Genomic DNA, 22,575 nt, shown 5'->3' on the forward strand with positions numbered 1-22,575 from the left:
ACAGTTTGTTAGCATTTATTATTTAATTAATGGATACTTTACAATGTTCTAAAACAGGGGTTGGAACCAGTTCAGGGAACAGAAAAGAAAACCGGAATTTCAAGGAACAGAACCAGAACTGACAACGAAAGGGATCTATACTGTTCCGGAACAGAACCAGAACTGACAACGAAAGGGATCTATACTGTTCCGGAACAGAACCAGAACTGACAACGAAAGGGATCTATACTGTTCCGGAACAGAACCAGAACTGACAACGAAAGGGATCTATACTGTTCCGGAACAGAACAGTGATTTGAAAAGCATGGGAACTGGTTAATAATGTTATTTTACATTCCAGGCATTTCTTTCCAGTCCCTATACACTCAGAAACATATTCCAGTGTCTGCCTGCTGAAAATCTTTGCCAGTGTGTGCAGGCTACGTTCCCCCTCCCCTCCCACTGAAGCATGCATAGTCTACTGTAGCTACGGACATTGCAGGGGTGATTCAGACATTACGGAGAGAGAGGTTTAATTAGAGAACATTGATGAACTATTTCAATGCTAGTTAAGGATACTAAGGATACTATAGTTATCACGTTTAGGAGACATTGTCTGTACTGTAATGGAACTGAGTGTCATGATTAAGGGATAGTTCTGGTCCAACGTTAGTTAAAGCCAACTCTCTGAAGTTCAAAGACATTCAAAGTTTCATCATGGAAGCCGCTCCTCTGTAGGTATACTTCCGTGGGCAGCCGAGTGGTTAGAGCGTTGGACTAGTAACCAGAAGGTTGCAAGTTCAAACCCCCGAGCTGACAAGGTACAAATCTGTCGTTCTGCCCCTGAACAGGCAATTAACCCACAGTTCTTAACTGACTTGCCTAGTTAAATAAAGGTAAAATAAGAATAAAATAATTCAGATAATACATGTCATAACAGATAATACATGTTATAACAGATAATACATGTCATAACAGATAATACATATTATAACAGATAATACATGTCATAACAACAAGATGCCCAGCGTGTCATGGCAACAAGATGCCCAGCGCGTCATGGCAACAAGATGCCCAGCGCGTCATGGCAACAAGATGCCCAGCGCGTCATGGCAACAAGATGCCCAGCGCGTCATGGCAACAAGATGCCCAGCGCGTCATGGCAACAAGAAGCCCAGCGCGTCAGGGTTCGAACCGGTTCAGAACTTTACTTTGCTGGAATGGAACAAAAAAACAACAATGGTTCTGTTCAGAACAAAATGATTAGGAAATACTTACAGGTTCCATCATGACACAACAATAGACTTGATGTCAATAGAAACCAGCCCTTCTACTGAGTTTAATCATGTATAAAAAATATCCACTACTGGAGTCTATGGACATATTTTGTATTCAATAGAATAGCCCATAGGGCCCATGGTCAAATGCAGTGCACTACAGAATAGGTCCCATAGTCAAATGTAGTGCACTACAGAATAGGGCCCATGGTCGAAAGTAGTGCACTACAGGGTGAATAGCGCGCCATTTGGGACATTCAGCCCCAGTATCTACTATATATAGATTCAGCCCCCAGTATATACTATATCTATAGACTCAGCCCCCAGTATATACTATATATAGACTCAGTCCCCATTATATACTATATATAGACTCAGCCCCCATTATATACTATATATAGACTCAGCCCCCAGTATATACTATATATAGACTCAGCCCCCAGTATATACTATATATAGACTCAGCCCCCAGTATATACTATATATAGACTCAGCCCCCAGTATATACTATATATAGACTCAGTCCCCATTATATACTATATATAGACTCAGCCCCCATTATATACTATATATAGACTCAGCCCCCAGTATATACTATATATAGACTCAGCCCCCAGTATATACTATATATAGACTCAGCCCCCAGTATATACTATATATAGACTCAGTCCCCATTATATACTATATATAGACTCAGCCCCCAGTATATACTATATATAGACTCAGCCCCCAGTATATACTATATCTATAGACTCAGCCCCCAGTATATACTATATATAGACTCAGTCCCCATTATATACTATATATAGACTCAGTCCCCATTATATACTATATATAGACTCAGTCCCCATTATATACTATATATAGACTCAGCCCCCATTATATACTATATATAGACTCAGCCCCCAGTATATACTATATATAGACTCAGCCCCCATTATATACTATATATAGACTCAGCCCCCATTATATACTATATATAGACTCAGCCCCATTATATACTATATATAGACTCAGCCCCCATTATATACTATATATAGACTCAGCCCCCATTATATACTATATATAGACTCAGCCCCCAGTATATAGTATATATAGACTCAGCCCCCATTATATACTATATATAGACTCAGCCCCCAGTATATACTACATATAGACTCAGCCCCCAGTATATACTATATATAGACTCAGCCCCAGTATATACTATATATAGACTCAGCCCCAGTATATACTATATATAGACTCAGCCCCCATTATATACTATATATAGACTCAGCCCCCATTATATACTATATATAGACTCAGCCCCCAGTATATACTATATATAGACTCAGCCCCCAGTATATACTATATATAGACTCAGCCCCCAGTATATACTATATATAGACTCAGCCCCAGTATTCAGCTCAAGTCAAATATAGATTATGATACTGTCAAATGTTTTACATTTAAATGTTAGTCGTGTACATGGGCATACGTACCTTTAAAGGGACATTTCAAAAACATTCTACTACATATTCATAATCTCAAGCACCAACCCAACATCAGCAGATGTGAAAATGGAGCGTTTCTCTGTTTGGTAGTAGATAAAGGAAGATACGTTTGTAGTGGCAACCGATGTAGTGTGACACCTGCTCGTCCAACATCTCATTCCAAAAATCATGGTCAAATGTAGTGCACTATATCCAGGTCGTATAATTCCATCCAGGTCAGGAGGAGGTCAGGAGGAGGAGTCAACCAATGAATTATAGTCCTGAGCTAACATTCCATAACTGCAGGAAGCAGTAAATCACCAACCTTGGCTTTGTACCTGTTCAGACTGTACACACTGCAGTACATTAGGAGGAGGGATCTTGTTCAGACTGTACACACTGCAGCACATTAGGAAGAGGTATCTTGTTCAGACTGTACACACTACAGTACATTAGGGGGAGGGATCTTGTTCAGACTATACACACTGCAGTACATTAGGAGGTGGTATCTTGTTCAGACTGTACACACTGCAGTACATTAGGAGGTGGTATCTTGTTCAGACTGTACACACTGCAGTACATTAGGAGGTGGTATCTTGTTCAGACTGTACACACTGCAGCACATTAGGAGGTGGTATCTTGTTCAGACTGTACACACTGCAGTACATTAGGGGGAGGGATCTTGTTCAGACTGTACACACTGCAGCACATTAGGAAGAGGTATCTTGTTCAGACTGTACACACTGCAGCACATTAGGGGGAGGGATCTTGTTCAGAAATAATTCATTAAATAAATTATGCTTGGGTCAAGGCCAGGAACACAGGCTTAGACCCGGACTGGCAACCTGGTTTACAATGAGACATGTATTGTTAACGTAAACCAATCAGGCTACTACAGCAACCACTATAGTTGTTAAGGATCTTGTCTCGATCTCATGTAAAAGGCTTTAGGCCTGGGAATAGCACTATTACAGCAACCACTATAGTTGTTAACGATCTTGTATCGATCTCATGTAAAGGCTTTAGGCCTGGGAATAGCACTATTACAGCAACCACTATAGTTGTTAACGATCTTGTCTCGATCTCATGTAAAGGCTTTAGGCCTTGGGAATAGCACTATTACAGCAACCACTATAGTTGTTAACGATCTTGTCTCGATCTCATGTAAAGGCTTTAGGCCTGGGAATAGCATTACTACAGCAACCACTATAGTTGTTAACAATCTTGTCTCGATCTCATGTAAAAGGCTTTAGGCCTGGGAATAGCACTATTACAGCAACCACTATAGTTGTTAACGATCTTGTCTCGATCTCATGTAAAGGCTTTAGGCCTGGGAATAGCATTACTACAGCAACCACTATAGTTGTTAACGATCTTGTCTCGATAGCATGTAAAAGGCTTTAGACCTGGGAATAGCACTATTACAGCAACCACTATAGTTGTTAACGATCTGGTCTCGATCTCATCTCAATAGGGATGACACTATTACGTTACGGAATTACCCCGACTGCTGACCCTGCTGTGACAAGACTACAGTCTGATTTTACAGTTGTGCAGGAAAACCCTTACTGATTTTTAAAACTCAAATGGTGCTGCCCATGACCATGCTGTCACAGAAGATGCAATTGCAAGGATAGGTGTGAATTTCAATAACTATAGAGTTGCTTATCTATTCTCACTTCACCTTTATTTCACGTCGCTCTCCTCTCACTCAACTTCTTTCTTTTCTTCCTCCTCCTCTTCCTCCTCCTCCTCCTCCTTGACAATCACATTGAAAGCACAGGCAGGCTTCCCTCCAATGTGTATTTTCTCATGACTTTTAAGACTTCTTAGCTGAGTGAAACCACCCCCACAATGAGAGCAGTGGTAAAGCTTCTCGCCTGTATGTACTCTCTGATGTTTCTTAAGGTTTCCTGGCTGACTGAAACTCTTACCGCAAAGAGAGCAGTGGTAAGGCTTCTCCCCTGTATGTATTCTCTGATGTTTCTTAAGGTTTCCTGGCTGACTGAAACTCTTACCACATAGAGAGCAGTGGTAAGGCTTCTCCCCTGTATGTATTCTCTGGTGTTCCTTAAGGCTTCCTGAATAATTAAAGCTCTTCTCACATTGGGTGCAGTGATAAGGCTTCTTTCCACTATGTACTTTGCCATGTCTCTTAAGATTTACCTTCTCACTGAAACCCCTCCCACACTGGGAGCAGTGGTAAGGTTTCTCTCCTGTGTGTACTCTTTGATGATTCTTTAGATTACTTGAGGAACGGAAACTCTTCCCACATTGATGGCATGGGTAACGACCACGATCAGGCAGTCTTGGTGTATCTGGGTCAACGACACTACTATTGTCTTCCTCTTCCTCAACTTCTCGCTTTTCCTCCTCTTTGATTTCCCTCTCAACCTCCTCCTCTTTGACAATCACATTTAACGCACAAACAGGCTTCCCTCCATTGTGTATTCTCTGATGACTTTTAAGACGTAGTAGCTGAGTGAATCCCTCCCCACACTCAGAGCAATGGTAAGGCTTTTCTCCAGTGTGTACTTTTTGATGATTCTGTAGATTACTTGAGGAACGGAAACTCTTCCCACATTGATGGCAGGGGTAAAGACTACAACCAGGTAATGTTGATGTATCTGGGTCAACTATACCACTATTGTCCTCCTCTTCCTCAACTTCTCGCTTTTCCTCCTCTTTGATTTCCCTCTCAACCTCCTCCTCTTTGACAATCACATTTAAAACACAGACAGGCTTCCCTCCAATGTGTATCCTCTGATGACGTTTAAGACGCCTGAGCTGAGTGAATCCCTCGCCACACTGAGAACAGTGGTAAGGCTTCTCTCCACTGTGTGATCTCTGGTGACTCTTTAGGTCTCCTGCGAAACGAAAATTCTTTCCACACTGTGAGCAGTGGTAAGGTTTCTCCCCTGTATGAATTCTCTGGTGTTTCTTAAGGCTTCCTGGCTGACTGAAATGCTTCCTACAAAGAGCACAGTGGTAAGGTTTCTCCCCTGTATGTACTCTTTGGTGTTCCTTAAGGCTTCCAGAATGATTGAAGCTCTTCCCACATTGGGTGCAGTGGTAAGGCTTCTCTCCACTATGTACTCTCTCGTGTCTCTTGAGGTTTACTTTCTCACTGAAACTCTTTCCACATGCAGAGCAGTGGAAAGGTTTTTCTCCAGTGTGTACTCTTTGATGATTCTTTAGAATAGTTGAGGAACTGAAACTCTTCTCACATTGAGGGCACGAATAACTCCCATGTCCAGGTAGTCTTGATGCTGTGGAACTGGGCTTGTTGACTGAGTCTGAGTTGGGGATCTCTCCTGTAAGAATATGAACACATATATGGTCAGAAACTGACAAAGAAACAAAGGCTTTAAGCTTACCAACGCAGGATTCAACATTAATTTGGATTAACAGAGAATTAAGATAAATACTTTGCAAGGGGCTTGTTGCATAGCATCGCACATAGATAATGGCATTGTGAAATTACAATGCATTGCCAAATGGTCGGTAGACACTCTCCTTCCCTCTTACACATACAGAAGCCTGAGGGGTATAATACAAAGCAGAATCAATGAGTTAGCCAGCTAACTTGCCTAAATATTCAGAAATATATATTTATTTTGAAAGATTAACTTGAAATTGGCATGCTCTAATTGACTTAACAACCAAAAACATATCTAAGAATACATTTCTTAATGAACCAGAAAATCAATGGTTATTTTGGGTTGTTTACCTCTGAACCAAAGAGGAGGTTAGCCTGAATTTACCTGAGTCAACAGAGGCCCTGTCCTCCTCTCTCTCTTCCTCCTCCCCCTCATTGATTTCTCTCTCCTCCTCCTCGTCTTTGACAATCACATTTAGTTCCACTGTTTGACTGCAGTCCCCCAGCTTCACTGACAGCAACTCTGGACTCTGCTGTGAGCATCTCTGGGCTGAAACACCACAACCAGAACCCGGTTCAGACATGGTAGGCTAGAGGTGGATCTAAAAGAGGAGACCGAAAGAGTTCAGGATGATTTTCACAAACCTTGATCGTGGTATAGCTCCAGAAAAGACAGCAAACATGTATCTAAGCTAGCTAAACACACATCCCGTCCAGCAGAAAACCTTTTTTTCATAAAATAAACACAGGATTGACGGCAACAGCAAGTCAGATTAGGCCATAAGTGAAGAAAAACACTGGCTGTCGAGTACAAGCACATTCAGTTCAAATTCATTACTAATATATGATACATTGATACATACAGTGATTGAAATTACCACCCCGTCCTCAGTAGCCTATTCAAACATTCGCCTTTAGGCTATTAGGCAACACAAGCATTTGCTTGTGTTAGGAACTGCCCCTAATTCTAGGTAACAGAGTGATGTAGACACAGAGATGTCACTTTAAAATGTATGAAAAACCAATGAATACAAAGATAAACAAACCCTACAACTCCATGCACAAGGACTCATTTTAACAATTTACACAGAAAATTGGACAGCACCAAACAGCAAAAACTGTCAACCTGCACTGTGTTTGTATAATTTTCAGTGGAAATTGTTAAAAGTTGTTTAGAATTGTTTTTGTGTGTGTGTATTTTACCCCCTTTCTGTCCCCAATTTTGTGATATCCAATTACGATTCAATTACGGGGAAAAGAGACGCTCCTGGGGGTGTAAACTCAGTGGATTTGGAAACTAGAAGTGTTCCTGGGGGTGTAAACTCAGTGGATTTGGAAACTAGAAGTGTTCCTGGGGTGTAAACTCAGTGGACTTGGAAACTAGAAGTGTTCCTGGGGGTGTAAACTCAGTGGATTTGGAGACTAGAAGTGTTCCTGGGGGTGTAAACTCAGTGGATTTGGAGACTAGAAGTGTTCCTGGGGGTGTAAACTCAGTGGATTTGGAGACTAGAAGTGTTCCTGGGGGTGTAAACTCAGTGGACTTGGAAACTAGAAGTGTTCCTGGGGGTGTAAACTCAGTGGACTTGGAAACTAGAAGTGTTCCTGGGGGTGTAAACTCAGTGGACTTGGAGACTAGAAGTGTTCCTGGGGGTGTAAACTCAGTGGACTTGGAAACTAGAAGTGTTCCTGGGGGTGTAAACTCAGTGGACTTGGAAACTAGAAGTGTTCCTGGGGGTGTAAACTCAGTGGACTTGGAAACTAGAAGTGTTCCTGGGGGTGTAAACTCAGTGGACTTGGAAACTAGAAGTGTTCCTGGGGGTGTAAACTCAGTGGACTTGGAAACTAGACGTTTTCCTGGGGGTGTAAACTCAGTGGACTTGGAAACTAGAAGTGTTCCTGGGGGTGTAAACTCAGTGGACTTGGGGACTAGAAGTGTTCCTGGGGGTGTAAACTCAGTGGACTTGGAGAATAGAAGTGTTCCTGGGGGTGTAAACTCAGTGGATTTGGAGACTAGAAGTGTTCCTGGGGGTGTAAACTCAGTGGATTTGGAAACTAGAAGTGTTCCTGGGGGTGTAAACTCAGTGGACTTGGAAACTAGAAGTGTTCCTGGGGTGTAAACTCAGTGGACTTGGAAACTAGAAGTGTTCCTGGGGGTGTAAACTCAGTGGACTTGGAGACTAGAAGTGTTCCTGGGGGTGTAAACTCAGTGGATTTGGAAACTAGAAGTGTTCCTGGGGGTGTAAACTCAGTGGACTTGGAAACTAGAAGTGTTCCTGGGGTGTAAACTCAGTGGATTTGGAAACTAGAAGTGTTCCTGGGGTGTAAACTCAGTGGACTTGGAAACTAGAAGTGTTCCTGGGGTGTAAACTCAGTGGACTTGGAAACTAGAAGTGTTCCTGGGGGTGTAAACTCAGTGGACTTGGAAACTAGAAGTGTTCCTGGGGGTGTAAACTCAGTGGACATTTAGACTAGAAGTGTTCCTGGGGGTGTAAACTCAGTGGATTTGGAAACTAGAAGTGTTCCTGGGGGTGTGAACTCAGTGGACTTGGAAACTAGAAGTGTTCCTGGGGGTGTAAACTCAGTGGATTTGGAAACTAGAAGTGTTCCTGTGGGGTGTAAACTCAGTGGATTTGGAGACTAGAAGTGTTCCTGGGGGTGTAAACTCAGTGGACTTGGAAACTAGAAGTGTTCCTGGGGGTGTAAACTCAGTGGATTTGGAGACTAGAAGTGTTCCTGGGGGTGTAAACTCAGTGGATTTGGAAACTAGAAGTGTTCCTGGGGTGTAAACTCAGTGGATTTGGAGACTAGAAGTGTTCCTGGGGGTGTAAACTCAGTGGATTTGGAAACTAGAAGTGTTCCTGGGGTGTAAACTCAGTGGACTTGGAAACTAGAAGTGTTCCTGGGGTGTAAACTCAGTGGACTTGGAAACTAGAAGTGTTCCTGGGGGTGTAAACTCAGTGGACTTGGAAACTAGAAGTGTTCCTGGGGTGTAAACTCAGTGGACTTGGAAACTAGAAGTGTTCCTGGGGGTGTAAACTCAGTGGACTTGGAAACTAGAAGTGTTCCTGGGGGTGTAAACTCAGTGGACTTGGAAACTAGAAGTGTTCCTGGGGTGTAAACTCAGTGGATTTGGGGACTAGAAGTGTTCCTGGGGGTGTAAACTCAGTGGACTTGGGGACTAGAAGTGTTCCTGGGGGTGTAAACTCAGTGGACTTGGAAACTAGAAGTGTTCCTGGGGGTGTAAACTCAGTGGACTTGGGGACTAGAAGTGTTCCTGGGGGTGTAAACTCAGTGGATTTGGGGACTAGAAGTGTTCCTGGGGTGTAAACTCAGTGGATTTGGAGACTAGAAGTGTTCCTGGGGGTGTAAACTCAGTGGATTTGGAAACTAGAAGTGTTCCTGGGGGTGTAAACTCAGTGGACTTGGAAACTAGAAGTGTTCCTGGGGGTGTAAACTCAGTGGACATTTAGACTAGAAGTGTTCCTGGGGTGTAAACTCAGTGGATTTGGAAACTAGAAGTGTTCCTGGGGGTGTAAACTCAGTGGACTTGGAAACTAGAAGTGTTCCTGGGGGTGTAAACTCAGTGGATTTGGAAACTAGAAGTGTTCCTGGGGGTGTAAACTCAGTGGACTTGGAAACTAGAAGTGTTCCTGGGGGTGTAAACTCAGTGGACTTGGAAACTAGAAGTGTTCCTGGGGGTGTAAACTCAGTGGATTTGGAGACTAGAAGTGTTCCTGGGGGTGTAAACTCAGTGGACTTGGAAACTAGAAGTGTTCCTGGGGGTGTAAACTCAGTGGATTTGGAAACTAGAAGTGTTCCTGGGGGTGTAAACTCAGTGGACTTGGAAACTAGAAGTGTTCCTGGGGTGTAAACTCAGTGGACTTGGAAACTAGAAGTGTTCCTGGGGGTGTAAACTCAGTGGACTTGGAAACTAGAAGTGTTCCTGGGGTGTAAACTAGGTGGACTTGGAAACTAGAAGTGTTCCTGGGGGTGTAAACTCAGTGGACTTGGAGACTAGAAGTGTTCCTGGGGGTGTAAACTCAGTGGATTTGGAAACTAGAAGTGTTCCTGGGGGTGTAAACTCAGTGGACTTGGAAACTAGAAGTGTTCCTGGGGGTGTAAACTCAGTGGACTTGGAAACTAGAAGTGTTCCTGGGGGTGTAAACTCAGTGGACTTGGAAACTAGAAGTGTTCCTGGGGGTGTAAACTCAGTGGACTTGGAAACTAGAAGTGTTCCTGGGGGTGTAAACTCAGTGGATTTGGGGACTAGAAGTGTTCCTGGGGGTGTAAACTCAGTGGACTTGGGGACTAGAAGTGTTCCTGGGGGTGTAAACTCAGTGGACTTGGAAACTAGAAGTGTTCCTGGGGTGTAAACTCAGTGGACTTGGGGACTAGAAGTGTTCCTGGGGGTGTAAACTCAGTGGATTTGGGGACTAGAAGTGTTCCTGGGGGTGTAAACTCAGTGGATTTGGAGACTAGAAGTGTTCCTGGGGGTGTAAACTCAGTGGATTTGGAAACTAGAAGTGTTCCTGGGGGTGTAAACTCAGTGGACTTGGAAACTAGAAGTGTTCCTGGGGTGTAAACTCAGTGGACTTGGAAACTAGAAGTGTTCCTGGGGGTGTAAACTCAGTGGACTTGGAAACTAGAAGTGTTCCTGGGGTGTAAACTCAGTGGACTTGGAAACTAGAAGTGTTCCTGGGGTGTAAACTCAGTGGACTTGGAAACTAGAAGTGTTCCTGGGGTGTAAACTCAGTGGACTTGGAAACTAGAAGTGTTCCTGGGGGTGTAAACTCAGTGGACTTGGAGACTAGAAGTGTTCCTGGGGGTGTAAACTCAGTGGATTTGGAAACTAGAAGTGTTCCTGGGGGTGTAAACTCAGTGGACTTGGAAACTAGAAGTGTTCCTGGGGTGTAAACTCAGTGGACTTGGAAACTAGAAGTGTTCCTGGGGGTGTAAACTCAGTGGACTTGGAGACTAGAAGTGTTCCTGGGGTGTAAACCCAGTGGATTTGGAAACTAGAAGTGTTCCTGGGGGTGTAAACTCAGTGGACTTGGAAACTAGAAGTGTTCCTGGGGGTGTAAACTCAGTGGACTTGGAAACTAGAAGTGTTCCTGGGGGTGTAAACTCAGTGGACTTGGAAACTAGAAGTGTTCCTGGGGGTGTAAACTCAGTGGACTTGGAAACTAGAAGTGTTCCTGGGGTGTAAACTCAGTGGATTTGGGGACTAGAAGTGTTCCTGGGGGTGTAAACTCAGTGGACTTGGGGACTAGAAGTGTTCCTGGGGGTGTAAACTCAGTGGACTTGGAAACTAGAAGTGTTCCTGGGGGTGTAAACTCAGTGGACTTGGGGACTAGAAGTGTTCCTGGGGGTGTAAACTCAGTGGATTTGGGGACTAGAAGTGTTCCTGGGGGTGTAAACTCAGTGGACTTGGAAACTAGAAGTGTTCCTGGGGGTGTAAACTCAGTGGATTTGGGGACTAGAAGTGTTCCTGGGGGTGTAAACTCAGTGGATTTGGAGACTAGAAGTGTTCCTGGGGGTGTAAACTCAGTGGATTTGGAAACTAGAAGTGTTCCTGGGGGTGTAAACTCAGTGGACTTGGAAACTAGAAGTGTTCCTGGGGGTGTAAACTCAGTGGACATTTAGACTAGAAGTGTTCCTGGGGGTGTAAACTCAGTGGATTTGGAAACTAGAAGTGTTCCTGGGGGTGTAAACTCAGTGGACTTGGAAACTAGAAGTGTTCCTGGGGGTGTAAACTCAGTGGATTTGGAAACTAGAAGTGTTCCTGGGGGTGTAAACTCAGTGGACTTGGAAACTAGAAGTGTTCCTGGGGGTGTAAACTCAGTGGACTTGGAAACTAGAAGTGTTCCTGGGGGTGTAAACTCAGTGGATTTGGAGACTAGAAGTGTTCCTGGGGGTGTAAACTCAGTGGACTTGGAAACTAGAAGTGTTCCTGGGGGTGTAAACTCAGTGGACTTGGAGACTAGAAGTGTTCCTGGGGGTGTAAACTCAGTGGATTTGGAAACTAGAAGTGTTCCTGGGGGTGTAAACTCAGTGGACTTGGAAACTAGAAGTGTTCCTGGGGGTGTAAACTCAGTGGACTTGGAAACTAGAAGTGTTCCTGGGGGTGTAAACTCAGTGGACTTGGAAACTAGAAGTGTTCCTGGGGGTGTAAACTCAGTGGACTTGGAAACTAGAAGTGTTCCTGGGGGTGTAAACTCAGTGGATTTGGGGACTAGAAGTGTTCCTGGGGTGTAAACTCAGTGGACTTGGGGACTAGAAGTGTTCCTGGGGTGTAAACTCAGTGGACTTGGAAACTAGAAGTGTTCCTGGGGGTGTAAACTCAGTGGACTTGGGGACTAGAAGTGTTCCTGGGGGTGTAAACTCAGTGGATTTGGGGACTAGAAGTGTTCCTGGGGGTGTAAACTCAGTGGATTTGGAGACTAGAAGTGTTCCTGGGGGTGTAAACTCAGTGGATTTGGAAACTAGAAGTGTTCCTGGGGGTGTAAACTCAGTGGACTTGGAAACTAGAAGTGTTCCTGGGGTGTAAACTCAGTGGACTTGGAAACTAGAAGTGTTCCTGGGGGTGTAAACTCAGTGGACTTGGAAACTAGAAGTGTTCCTGGGGTGTAAACTCAGTGGACTTGGAAACTAGAAGTGTTCCTGGGGGTGTAAACTCAGTGGACTTGGAAACTAGAAGTGTTCCTGGGGTGTAAACTCAGTGGACTTGGAAACTAGAAGTGTTCCTGGGGGTGTAAACTCAGTGGACTTGGAGACTAGAAGTGTTCCTGGGGGTGTAAACTCAGTGGATTTGGAAACTAGAAGTGTTCCTGGGGTGTAAACTCAGTGGACTTGGAAACTAGAAGTGTTCCTGGGGTGTAAACTCAGTGGACTTGGAAACTAGAAGTGTTCCTGGGGGTGTAAACTCAGTGGACTTGGAGACTAGAAGTGTTCCTGGGGGTGTAAACCCAGTGGATTTGGAAACTAGAAGTGTTCCTGGGGGTGTAAACTCAGTGGACTTGGAAACTAGAAGTGTTCCTGGGGGTGTAAACTCAGTGGACTTGGAAACTAGAAGTGTTCCTGGGGGTGTAAACTCAGTGGACTTGGAAACTAGAAGTGTTCCTGGGGGTGTAAACTCAGTGGACTTGGAAACTAGAAGTGTTCCTGGGGGTGTAAACTCAGTGGATTTGGGGACTAGAAGTGTTCCTGGGGTGTAAACTCAGTGGACTTGGGGACTAGAAGTGTTCCTGGGGGTGTAAACTCAGTGGACTTGGAAACTAGAAGTGTTCCTGGGGGGTGTAAACTCAGTGGACTTGGGGACTAGAAGTGTTCCTGGGGGTGTAAACTCAGTGGATTTGGGGACTAGAAGTGTTCCTGGGGGTGTAAACTCAGTGGACTTGGAAACTAGAAGTGTTCCTGGGGGTGTAAACTCAGTGGATTTGGGGACTAGAAGTGTTCCTGGGGGTGTAAACTCAGTGGATTTGGAGACTAGAAGTGTTCCTGGGGGTGTAAACTCAGTGGATTTGGAAACTAGAAGTGTTCCTGGGGGTGTAAACTCAGTGGACTTGGAAACTAGAAGTGTTCCTGGGGGTGTAAACTCAGTGGACATTTAGACTAGAAGTGTTCCTGGGGGTGTAAACTCAGTGGATTTGGAAACTAGAAGTGTTCCTGGGGGTGTAAACTCAGTGGACTTGGAAACTAGAAGTGTTCCTGGGGGTGTAAACTCAGTGGATTTGGAAACTAGAAGTGTTCCTGGGGGTGTAAACTCAGTGGACTTGGAAACTAGAAGTGTTCCTGGGGGTGTAAACTCAGTGGACTTGGAAACTAGAAGTGTTCCTGGGGGTGTAAACTCAGTGGATTTGGAGACTAGAAGTGTTCCTGGGGGTGTAAACTCAGTGGACTTGGAAACTAGAAGTGTTCCTGGGGTGTAAACTCAGTGGATTTGGAAACTAGAAGTGTTCCTGGGGGTGTAAACTCAGTGGACTTGGAAACTAGAAGTGTTCCTGGGGTGTAAACTCAGTGGACTTGGAAACTAGAAGTGTTCCTGGGGGTGTAAACTCAGTGGACTTGGAAACTAGAAGTGTTCCTGGGGTGTAAACTCAGTGGACTTGGAAACTAGAAGTGTTCCTGGGGGTGTAAACTCAGTGGACTTGGAGACTAGAAGTGTTCCTGGGGGTGTAAACTCAGTGGATTTGGAAACTAGAAGTGTTCCTGGGGGTGTAAACTCAGTGGACTTGGAAACTAGAAGTGTTCCTGGGGGTGTAAACTCAGTGGACTTGGAAACTAGAAGTGTTCCTGGGGGTGTAAACTCAGTGGACTTGGAAACTAGAAGTGTTCCTGGGGGTGTAAACTCAGTGGACTTGGAAACTAGAAGTGTTCCTGGGGGTGTAAACTCAGTGGATTTGGGGACTAGAAGTGTTCCTGGGGGTGTAAACTCAGTGGACTTGGGGACTAGAAGTGTTCCTGGGGGTGTAAACTCAGTGGACTTGGAAACTAGAAGTGTTCCTGGGGGTGTAAACTCAGTGGACTTGGGGACTAGAAGTGTTCCTGGGGGTGTAAACTCAGTGGATTTGGGGACTAGAAGTGTTCCTGGGGGTGTAAACTCAGTGGATTTGGAGACTAGAAGTGTTCCTGGGGGTGTAAACTCAGTGGATTTGGAAACTAGAAGTGTTCCTGGGGGTGTAAACTCAGTGGACTTGGAAACTAGAAGTGTTCCTGGGGTGTAAACTCAGTGGACTTGGAAACTAGAAGTGTTCCTGGGGGTGTAAACTCAGTGGACTTGGAAACTAGAAGTGTTCCTGGGGTGTAAACTCAGTGGACTTGGAAACTAGAAGTGTTCCTGGGGGTGTAAACTCAGTGGACTTGGAAACTAGAAGTGTTCCTGGGGTGTAAACTCAGTGGACTTGGAAACTAGAAGTGTTCCTGGGGGTGTAAACTCAGTGGACTTGGAGACTAGAAGTGTTCCTGGGGGTGTAAACTCAGTGGATTTGGAAACTAGAAGTGTTCCTGGGGGTGTAAACTCAGTGGATTTGGAGACTAGAAGTGTTCCTGGGGGTGTAAACTCAGTGGATTTGGAAACTAGAAGTGTTCCTGGGGGTGTAAACTCAGTGGACTTGGAAACTAGAAGTGTTCCTGGGGTGTAAAAGTGGACTTGGAAACTAGAAGTGTTCCTGGGGTGTAAACTCAGTGGACTTGGAGACTAGAAGTGTTCCTGGGGGTGTAAACTCAGTGGATTTGGAAACTAGAAGTGTTCCTGGGGGTGTAAACTCAGTGGACTTGGAAACTAGAAGTGTTCCTGGGGGTGTAAACTCAGTGGACTTGGAAACTAGAAGTGTTCCTGGGGGTGTAAACTCAGTGGACTTGGAAACTAGAAGTGTTCCTGGGGTGTAAACTCAGTGGACTTGGAAACTAGAAGTGTTCCTGGGGGTGTAAACTCAGTGGATTTGGGGACTAGAAGTGTTCCTGGGGGTGTAAACTCAGTGGACTTGGGGACTAGAAGTGTTCCTGGGGGTGTAAACTCAGTGGACTTGGAAACTAGAAGTGTTCCTGGGGTGTAAACTCAGTGGACTTGGGGACTAGAAGTGTTCCTGGGGGTGTAAACTCAGTGGATTTGGGGACTAGAAGTGTTCCTGGGGGTGTAAACTCAGTGGATTTGGAGACTAGAAGTGTTCCTGGGGGTGTAAACTCAGTGGATTTGGAAACTAGAAGTGTTCCTGGGGGTGTAAACTCAGTGGACTTGGAAACTAGAAGTGTTCCTGGGGTGTAAACTCAGTGGACTTGGAAACTAGAAGTGTTCCTGGGGGTGTACACTCAGTGGACTTGGAGACTAGAAGTGTTCCTGGGGGTGTAAACTCAGTGGATTTGGAAACTAGAAGTGTTCCTGGGGGTGTAAACTCAGTGGACTTGGAAACTAGAAGTGTTCCTGGGGGTGTAAACTCAGTGGATTTGGAAACTAGAAGTGTTCCTGGGGGTGTAAACTCAGTGGACTTGGAAACTAGAAGTGTTCCTGGGGTGTAAACTCAGTGGACTTGGAAACTAGAAGTGTTCCTGGGGGTGTAAACTCAGTGGATTTGGAGACTAGAAGTGTTCCTGGGGGTGTAAACTCAGTGGACATTTAGACTAGAAGTGTTCCTGGGGGTGTAAACTCAGTGGATTTGGAAACTAGAAGTGTTCCTGGGGGTGTAAACTCAGTGGACTTGGAAACTAGAAGTGTTCCTGGGGTGTAAACTCAGTGGACTTGGAGACTAGAAGTGTTCCTGGGGGTGTAAACTCAGTGGACTTGGAAACTAGAAGTGTTCCTGGGGTGTAAACTCAGTGGATTTGGAAACTAGAAGTGTTCCTGGGGGTGTAAACTCAGTGGACTTGGAAACTAGAAGTGTTCCTGGGGGTGTAAACTCAGTGGACTTGGAAACTAGAAGTGTTCCTGGGGGTGTAAACTCAGTGGATTTGGAGACTAGAAGTGTTCCTGGGGTGTAAACTCAGTGGACATTTAGACTAGAAGTGTTCCTGGGGGTGTAAACTCAGTGGATTTGGAAACTAGAAGTGTTCCTGGGGGTGTAAACTCAGTGGACTTGGAAACTAGAAGTGTTCCTGGGGTGTAAACTCAGTGGACTTGGAGACTAGAAGTGTTCCTGGGGGTGTAAACTCAGTGGATTTGGAAACTAGAAGTGTTCCTGGGGGTGTAAACTCAGTGGACTTGGAAACTAGAAGTGTTCCTGGGGGTGTAAACTCAGTGGACTTGGAAACTAGAAGTGTTCCTGGGGGTGTAAACTCAGTGGACTTGGAAACTAGAAGTGTTCCTGGGGGTGTAAACTCAGTGGATTTGGGGACTAGAAGTGTTCCTGGGGGTGTAAACTCAGTGGACTTGGGGACTAGAAGTGTTCCTGGGGTGTAAACTCAGTGGACTTGGAAACTAGAAGTGTTCCTGGGGGTGTAAACTCAGTGGACTTGGAAACTAGAAGTGTTCCTGGGGGTGTAAACTCAGTGGATTTGGGGACTAGAAGTGTTCCTGGGGTGTAAACTCAGTGGACTTGGGGACTAGAAGTGTTCCTGGGGGTGTAAACTCAGTGGACTTGGAAACTAGAAGTGTTCCTGGGGGTGTAAACTCAGTGGACTTGGGGACTAGAAGTGTTCCTGGGGGTGTAAACTCAGTGGATTTGGGGACTAGAAGTGTTCCTGGGGGTGTAAACTCAGTGGATTTGGAGACTAGAAGTGTTCCTGGGGGTGTAAACTCAGTGGATTTGGAAACTAGAAGTGTTCCTGGGGGTGTAAACTCAGTGGACTTGGAAACTAGAAGTGTTCCTGGGGTGTAAACTCAGTGGACTTGGAAACTAGAAGTGTTCCTGGGGGTGTAAACTCAGTGGACTTGGAAACTAGAAGTGTTCCTGGGGTGTAAACTCAGTGGACTTGGAAACTAGAAGTGTTCCTGGGGGTGTAAACTCAGTGGACTTGGAAACTAGAAGTGTTCCTGGGGTGTAAACTCAGTGGACTTGGAAACTAGAAGTGTTCCTGGGGGTGTAAACTCAGTGGACTTGGAGACTAGAAGTGTTCCTGGGGGTGTAAACTCAGTGGATTTGGAAACTAGAAGTGTTCCTGGGGGTGTAAACTCAGTGGATTTGGAGACTAGAAGTTTTCCTGGGGGTGTAAACTCAGTGGATTTGGAAACTAGAAGTGTTCCTGGGGGTGTAAACTCAGTGGACTTGGAAACTAGAAGTGTTCCTGGGGTGTAAACTCAGTGGACTTGGAAACTAGAAGTGTTCCTGGGGGTGTAAACTCAGTGGACTTGGAAACTAGAAGTGTTCCTGGGGTGTAAACTCAGTGGACTTGGAAACTAGAAGTGTTCCTGGGGGTGTAAACTCAGTGGACTTGGAGACTAGAAGTGTTCCTGGGGGTGTAAACTCAGTGGATTTGGAAACTAGAAGTGTTCCTGGGGGTGTAAACTCAGTGGACTTGGAAACTAGAAGTGTTCCTGGGGGTGTAAACTCAGTGGACTTGGAAACTAGAAGTGTTCCTGGGGGTGTAAACTCAGTGGACTTGGAAACTAGAAGTGTTCCTGGGGGTGTAAACTCAGTGGACTTGGAAACTAGAAGTGTTCCTGGGGGTGTAAACTCAGTGGATTTGGGGACTAGAAGTGTTCCTGGGGTGTAAACTCAGTGGACTTGGGGACTAGAAGTGTTCCTGGGGGTGTAAACTCAGTGGACTTGGAAACTAGAAGTGTTCCTGGGGGTGTAAACTCAGTGGACTTGGGGACTAGAAGTGTTCCTGGGGGTGTAAACTCAGTGGATTTGGGGACTAGAAGTGTTCCTGGGGGTGTAAACTCAGTGGATTTGGAGACTAGAAGTGTTCCTGGGGGTGTAAACTCAGTGGATTTGGAAACTAGAAGTGTTCCTGGGGGTGTAAACTCAGTGGACTTGGAAACTAGAAGTGTTCCTGGGTGTAAACTCAGTGGACTTGGAAACTAGAAGTGTTCCTGGGGGTGTACACTCAGTGGACTTGGAGACTAGAAGTGTTCCTGGGGTGTAAACTCAGTGGATTTGGAAACTAGAAGTGTTCCTGGGGTGTAAACTCAGTGGACTTGGAAACTAGAAGTGTTCCTGGGGTGTAAACTCAGTGGATTTGGAAACTAGAAGTGTTCCTGGGGGTGTAAACTCAGTGGACTTGGAAACTAGAAGTGTTCCTGGGGGTGTAAACTCAGTGGATTTGGAGACTAGAAGTGTTCCTGGGGGTGTAAACTCAGTGGACATTTAGACTAGAAGTGTTCCTGGGGGTGTAAACTCAGTGGATTTGGAAACTAGAAGTGTTCCTGGGGGTGTAAACTCAGTGGACTTGGAAACTAGAAGTGTTCCTGGGGGTGTAAACTCAGTGGACTTGGAAACTAGAAGTGTTCCTGGGGGTGTAAACTCAGTGGATTTGGAGACTAGAAGTGTTCCTGGGGGTGTAAACTCAGTGGACTTGGAAACTAGAAGTGTTCCTGGGGGTGTAAACTCAGTGGATTTGGAGACTAGAAGTGTTCCTGGGGGTGTAAACTCAGTGGATTTGGAAACTAGAAGTGTTCCTGGGGTGTAAACTCAGTGGACTTGGAAACTAGAAGTGTTCCTGGGGGTGTAAACTCAGTGGACTTGGAAACTAGAAGTGTTCCTGGGGGTGTAAACTCAGTGGACTTGGAAACTAGAAGTGTTCCTGGGGGTGTAAACTCAGTGGACTTGGAGACTAGAAGTGTTCCTGGGGGTGTAAACTCAGTGGATTTGGAAACTAGAAGTGTTCCTGGGGGTGTAAACTCAGTGGACTTGGAAACTAGAAGTGTTCCTGGGGGTGTAAACTCAGTGGACTTGGAAACTAGAAGTGTTCCTGGGGGTGTAAACTCAGTGGACTTGGAAACTAGAAGTGTTCCTGGGGTGTAAACTCAGTGGACTTGGAAACTAGAAGTGTTCCTGGGGGTGTAAACTCAGTGGATTTGGGGACTAGAAGTGTTCCTGGGGGTGTAAACTCAGTGGACTTGGGGACTAGAAGTGTTCCTGGGGGTGTAAACTCATTGGACTTGGAAACTAGAAGTGTTCCTGGGGGTGTAAACTCAGTGGACTTGGGGACTAGAAGTGTTCCTGGGGGTGTAAACTCAGTGGATTTGGGGACTAGAAGTGTTCCTGGGGGTGTAAACTCAGTGGATTTGGAGACTAGAAGTGTTCCTGGGGGTGTAAACTCAGTGGATTTGGAAACTAGAAGTGTTCCTGGGGTGTAAACTCAGTGGACTTGGAAACTAGAAGTGTTCCTGGGGTGTAAACTCAGTGGACTTGGAAACTAGAAGTGTTCCTGGGGGTGTAAACTCAGTGGACTTGGAGACTAGAAGTGTTCCTGGGGGTGTAAACTCAGTGGATTTGGAAACTAGAAGTGTTCCTGGGGGTGTAAACTCAGTGGACTTGGAAACTAGAAGTGTTCCTGGGGGTGTAAACTCAGTGGATTTGGAAACTAGAAGTGTTCCTGGGGTGTAAACTCAGTGGACTTGGAAACTAGAAGTGTTCCTGGGGGTGTAAACTCAGTGGACTTGGAAACTAGAAGTGTTCCTGGGGGTGTAAACTCAGTGGATTTGGAGACTAGAAGTGTTCCTGGGGGTGTAAACTCAGTGGACTTGGAAACTAGAAGTGTTCCTGGGGGTGTAAACTCAGTGGATTTGGAGACTAGAAGTGTTCCTGGGGGTGTAAACTCAGTGGATTTGGAAACTAGAAGTGTTCCTGGGGGTGTAAACTCAGTGGACTTGGAAACTAGAAGTGTTCCTGGGGTGTAAACTCAGTGGACTTGGAAACTAGAAGTGTTCCTGGGGGTGTAAACTCAGTGGACTTGGAAACTAGAAGTGTTCCTGGGGGTGTAAACTCAGTGGACTTGGAAACTAGAAGTGTTCCTGGGGGTGTAAACTCAGTGGACTTGGAAACTAGAAGTGTTCCTGGGGGTGTAAACTCAGTGGACTTGGAAACTAGAAGTGTTCCTGGGGGTGTAAACTCAGTGGACTTGGAAACTAGAAGTGTTCCTGGGGGTGTAAACTCAGTGGACTTGGAAACTAGAAGTGTCCCTGGGGTGTAAACTCAGTGGACTTGGAAACTAGAAGTGTTCCTGGGGGTGTAAACTCAGTGGATTTGGGGACTAGAAGTGTTCCTGGGGGTGTAAACTCAGTGGAATTGGGGACTAGAAGTGTTCCTGGGGGTGTAAACTCAGTGGACTTGGAAACTAGAAGTGTTCCTGGGGGTGTAAACTCAGTGGACTTGGGGACTAGAAGTGTTCCTGGGGGTGTAAACTCAGTGGATTTGGGGACTAGAAGTGTTCCTGGGGGTGTAAACTCAGTGGACTTGGGGACTAGAAGTGTTCCTGGGGGTGTAAACTCAGTGGACTTGGAAACTAGAAGTGTTCCTGGGGGTGTAAACTCAGTGGATTTGGAAACTAGACGTTTTCCTGGGTAGAATGGACCTGTTGCTGCAGCACAATGTACAGATAATTGTGTAATAATATAATATAAATGATAGGAGGACACAAATTGTTGACCATTTAGACTTGAAAAAAATAACAAATAACAATATTTTATATAAATATTTTAGTTATTCTTTGTATGATAACTAGTATAAAATATATTGATAATTGTGGACAATAATAAATAGGTCTACTCACAGAACACATTGTTGAGCATTTAGTCTGGAAAAAATAAACAAATAAATCACATAATATCTTATAGAAATACTTTTATTGACAAAGTATAACCAGAGAGGAAGTGGGGGACCCAACGCTGCTGCAAATCTGTATCCCTCCAGTAGGTGGCGTTTTTCTTGTTGTTTTGCCCACCAAGCAGGGAGTTTTTGTATGGAGGTCAATGAGTGTGTCACTTTTGGTCAACAAAAAAAAGTAATGGCTCATTTCCTACACAAGGTTTACTTGATCGAATAGAAATTGTGTCATCCTTAAGTCGTTACGAATGTACTGATATAAGTAGGACACGTGACATGCGTGGGGGTGGGGTGGGGGGTGGGGGACAAACTACCTGCCCTCCAGGGCAAGTCCCGCACCCGATGTCACAGGAAGGCCAAAAAGATCATCAAGGACGACAACCACCCAAGCCACTGCCTGTTCACCCCGCTACCATCCAGAAGGCATGTTTAATATAATATTTAATATGACACACATACAGTATTTATTAATTTCGGTTGCATATCCTGACGCGAAGTTTGTTCTATATAAAGTATTTGACAGGATTTTGGTGGCTCGTGAGTTGTGTGTGCCACCGGAAGTATTTGACTCCAGGCACACAATTAAGGAAATTAGAAGGGGGGGGGGGGGATTTCGGCAGGCAAGAAAATGTAGAAGAGCGTGCGTGCGCGTTCACGCAGTAGGGGGGGGTTGAATTCTGGCAGGGGGTGATTTTCGGGGCACACCCTGTAAACGTTAGTTTAGCAACGTTTAGTCCTGCTAATTTCGCTAGCTGGTTACCTAAATAGCTAAACCAAATATTTGTTTTATTTATTTAACTAGGCAAATCAGTTAACAACAAATTCTTATTTGCAATGACGGCCTACCAAAAGGCCTGTGACTAAACAAGGAGCAGCCGGTTAGCTAATTCCTCCGTACAGTCATTGTACTGAAGATGAGTCGGCAGCTGGCTAACTATGAAATAAAAGACACACTTCAACCGTGACCCTGAAATGAAGTTAGCATGTTAGCTAGCTAGCTACACAAACGGGTCGGACGGGAGATGTGTTGCTAACTGGCTAACAGCTAACTAGCTGGGGGAACAACAAAACCAGGCCGCGGAAACCAGTGCGGTTTCATCCTGGAATGCGTTGGTTTACAGACCGTGTTACAAGCACCATTAAAACAAATAATAACAATTAGCAATAGGTTACCTGGAACGGATTTCCTGTAGCGAATTTCTTGGCTGAAAATAATTGGAAATGGTGAGGTCTCGTTGAGCAAGCGGGAAAAATGTATCCACTTTCCG

The 22,575-nt window shown here is 45.1% G+C and overlaps 1 protein-coding gene across 1 annotated transcript; it reads right to left on the minus strand.

Moving 5' to 3' along the window:
• Positions 1-22,575, minus strand: LOC135532558 (zinc finger protein 883-like). The gene is made up of 3 exons (XM_064960039.1): positions 22,481-22,575; positions 6,493-6,709; positions 1-6,042 (listed from the first exon to the last, which is right to left on the minus strand). The coding sequence occupies exons 2-3, from the start codon at positions 6,689-6,691 to the stop codon at positions 4,436-4,438; spliced, it is 1,806 nt and encodes a 601-aa protein (XP_064816111.1). The 5' UTR covers positions 6,692-6,709; positions 22,481-22,575; the 3' UTR covers positions 1-4,435.

The sequence above is a fragment of the Oncorhynchus masou genome, unplaced genomic scaffold, assembly GCF_036934945.1.
Source record: "Oncorhynchus masou masou isolate Uvic2021 unplaced genomic scaffold, UVic_Omas_1.1 unplaced_scaffold_1906, whole genome shotgun sequence".
In the NCBI taxonomy this organism is placed as follows: Eukaryota; Metazoa; Chordata; class Actinopteri; order Salmoniformes; family Salmonidae; genus Oncorhynchus; species Oncorhynchus masou.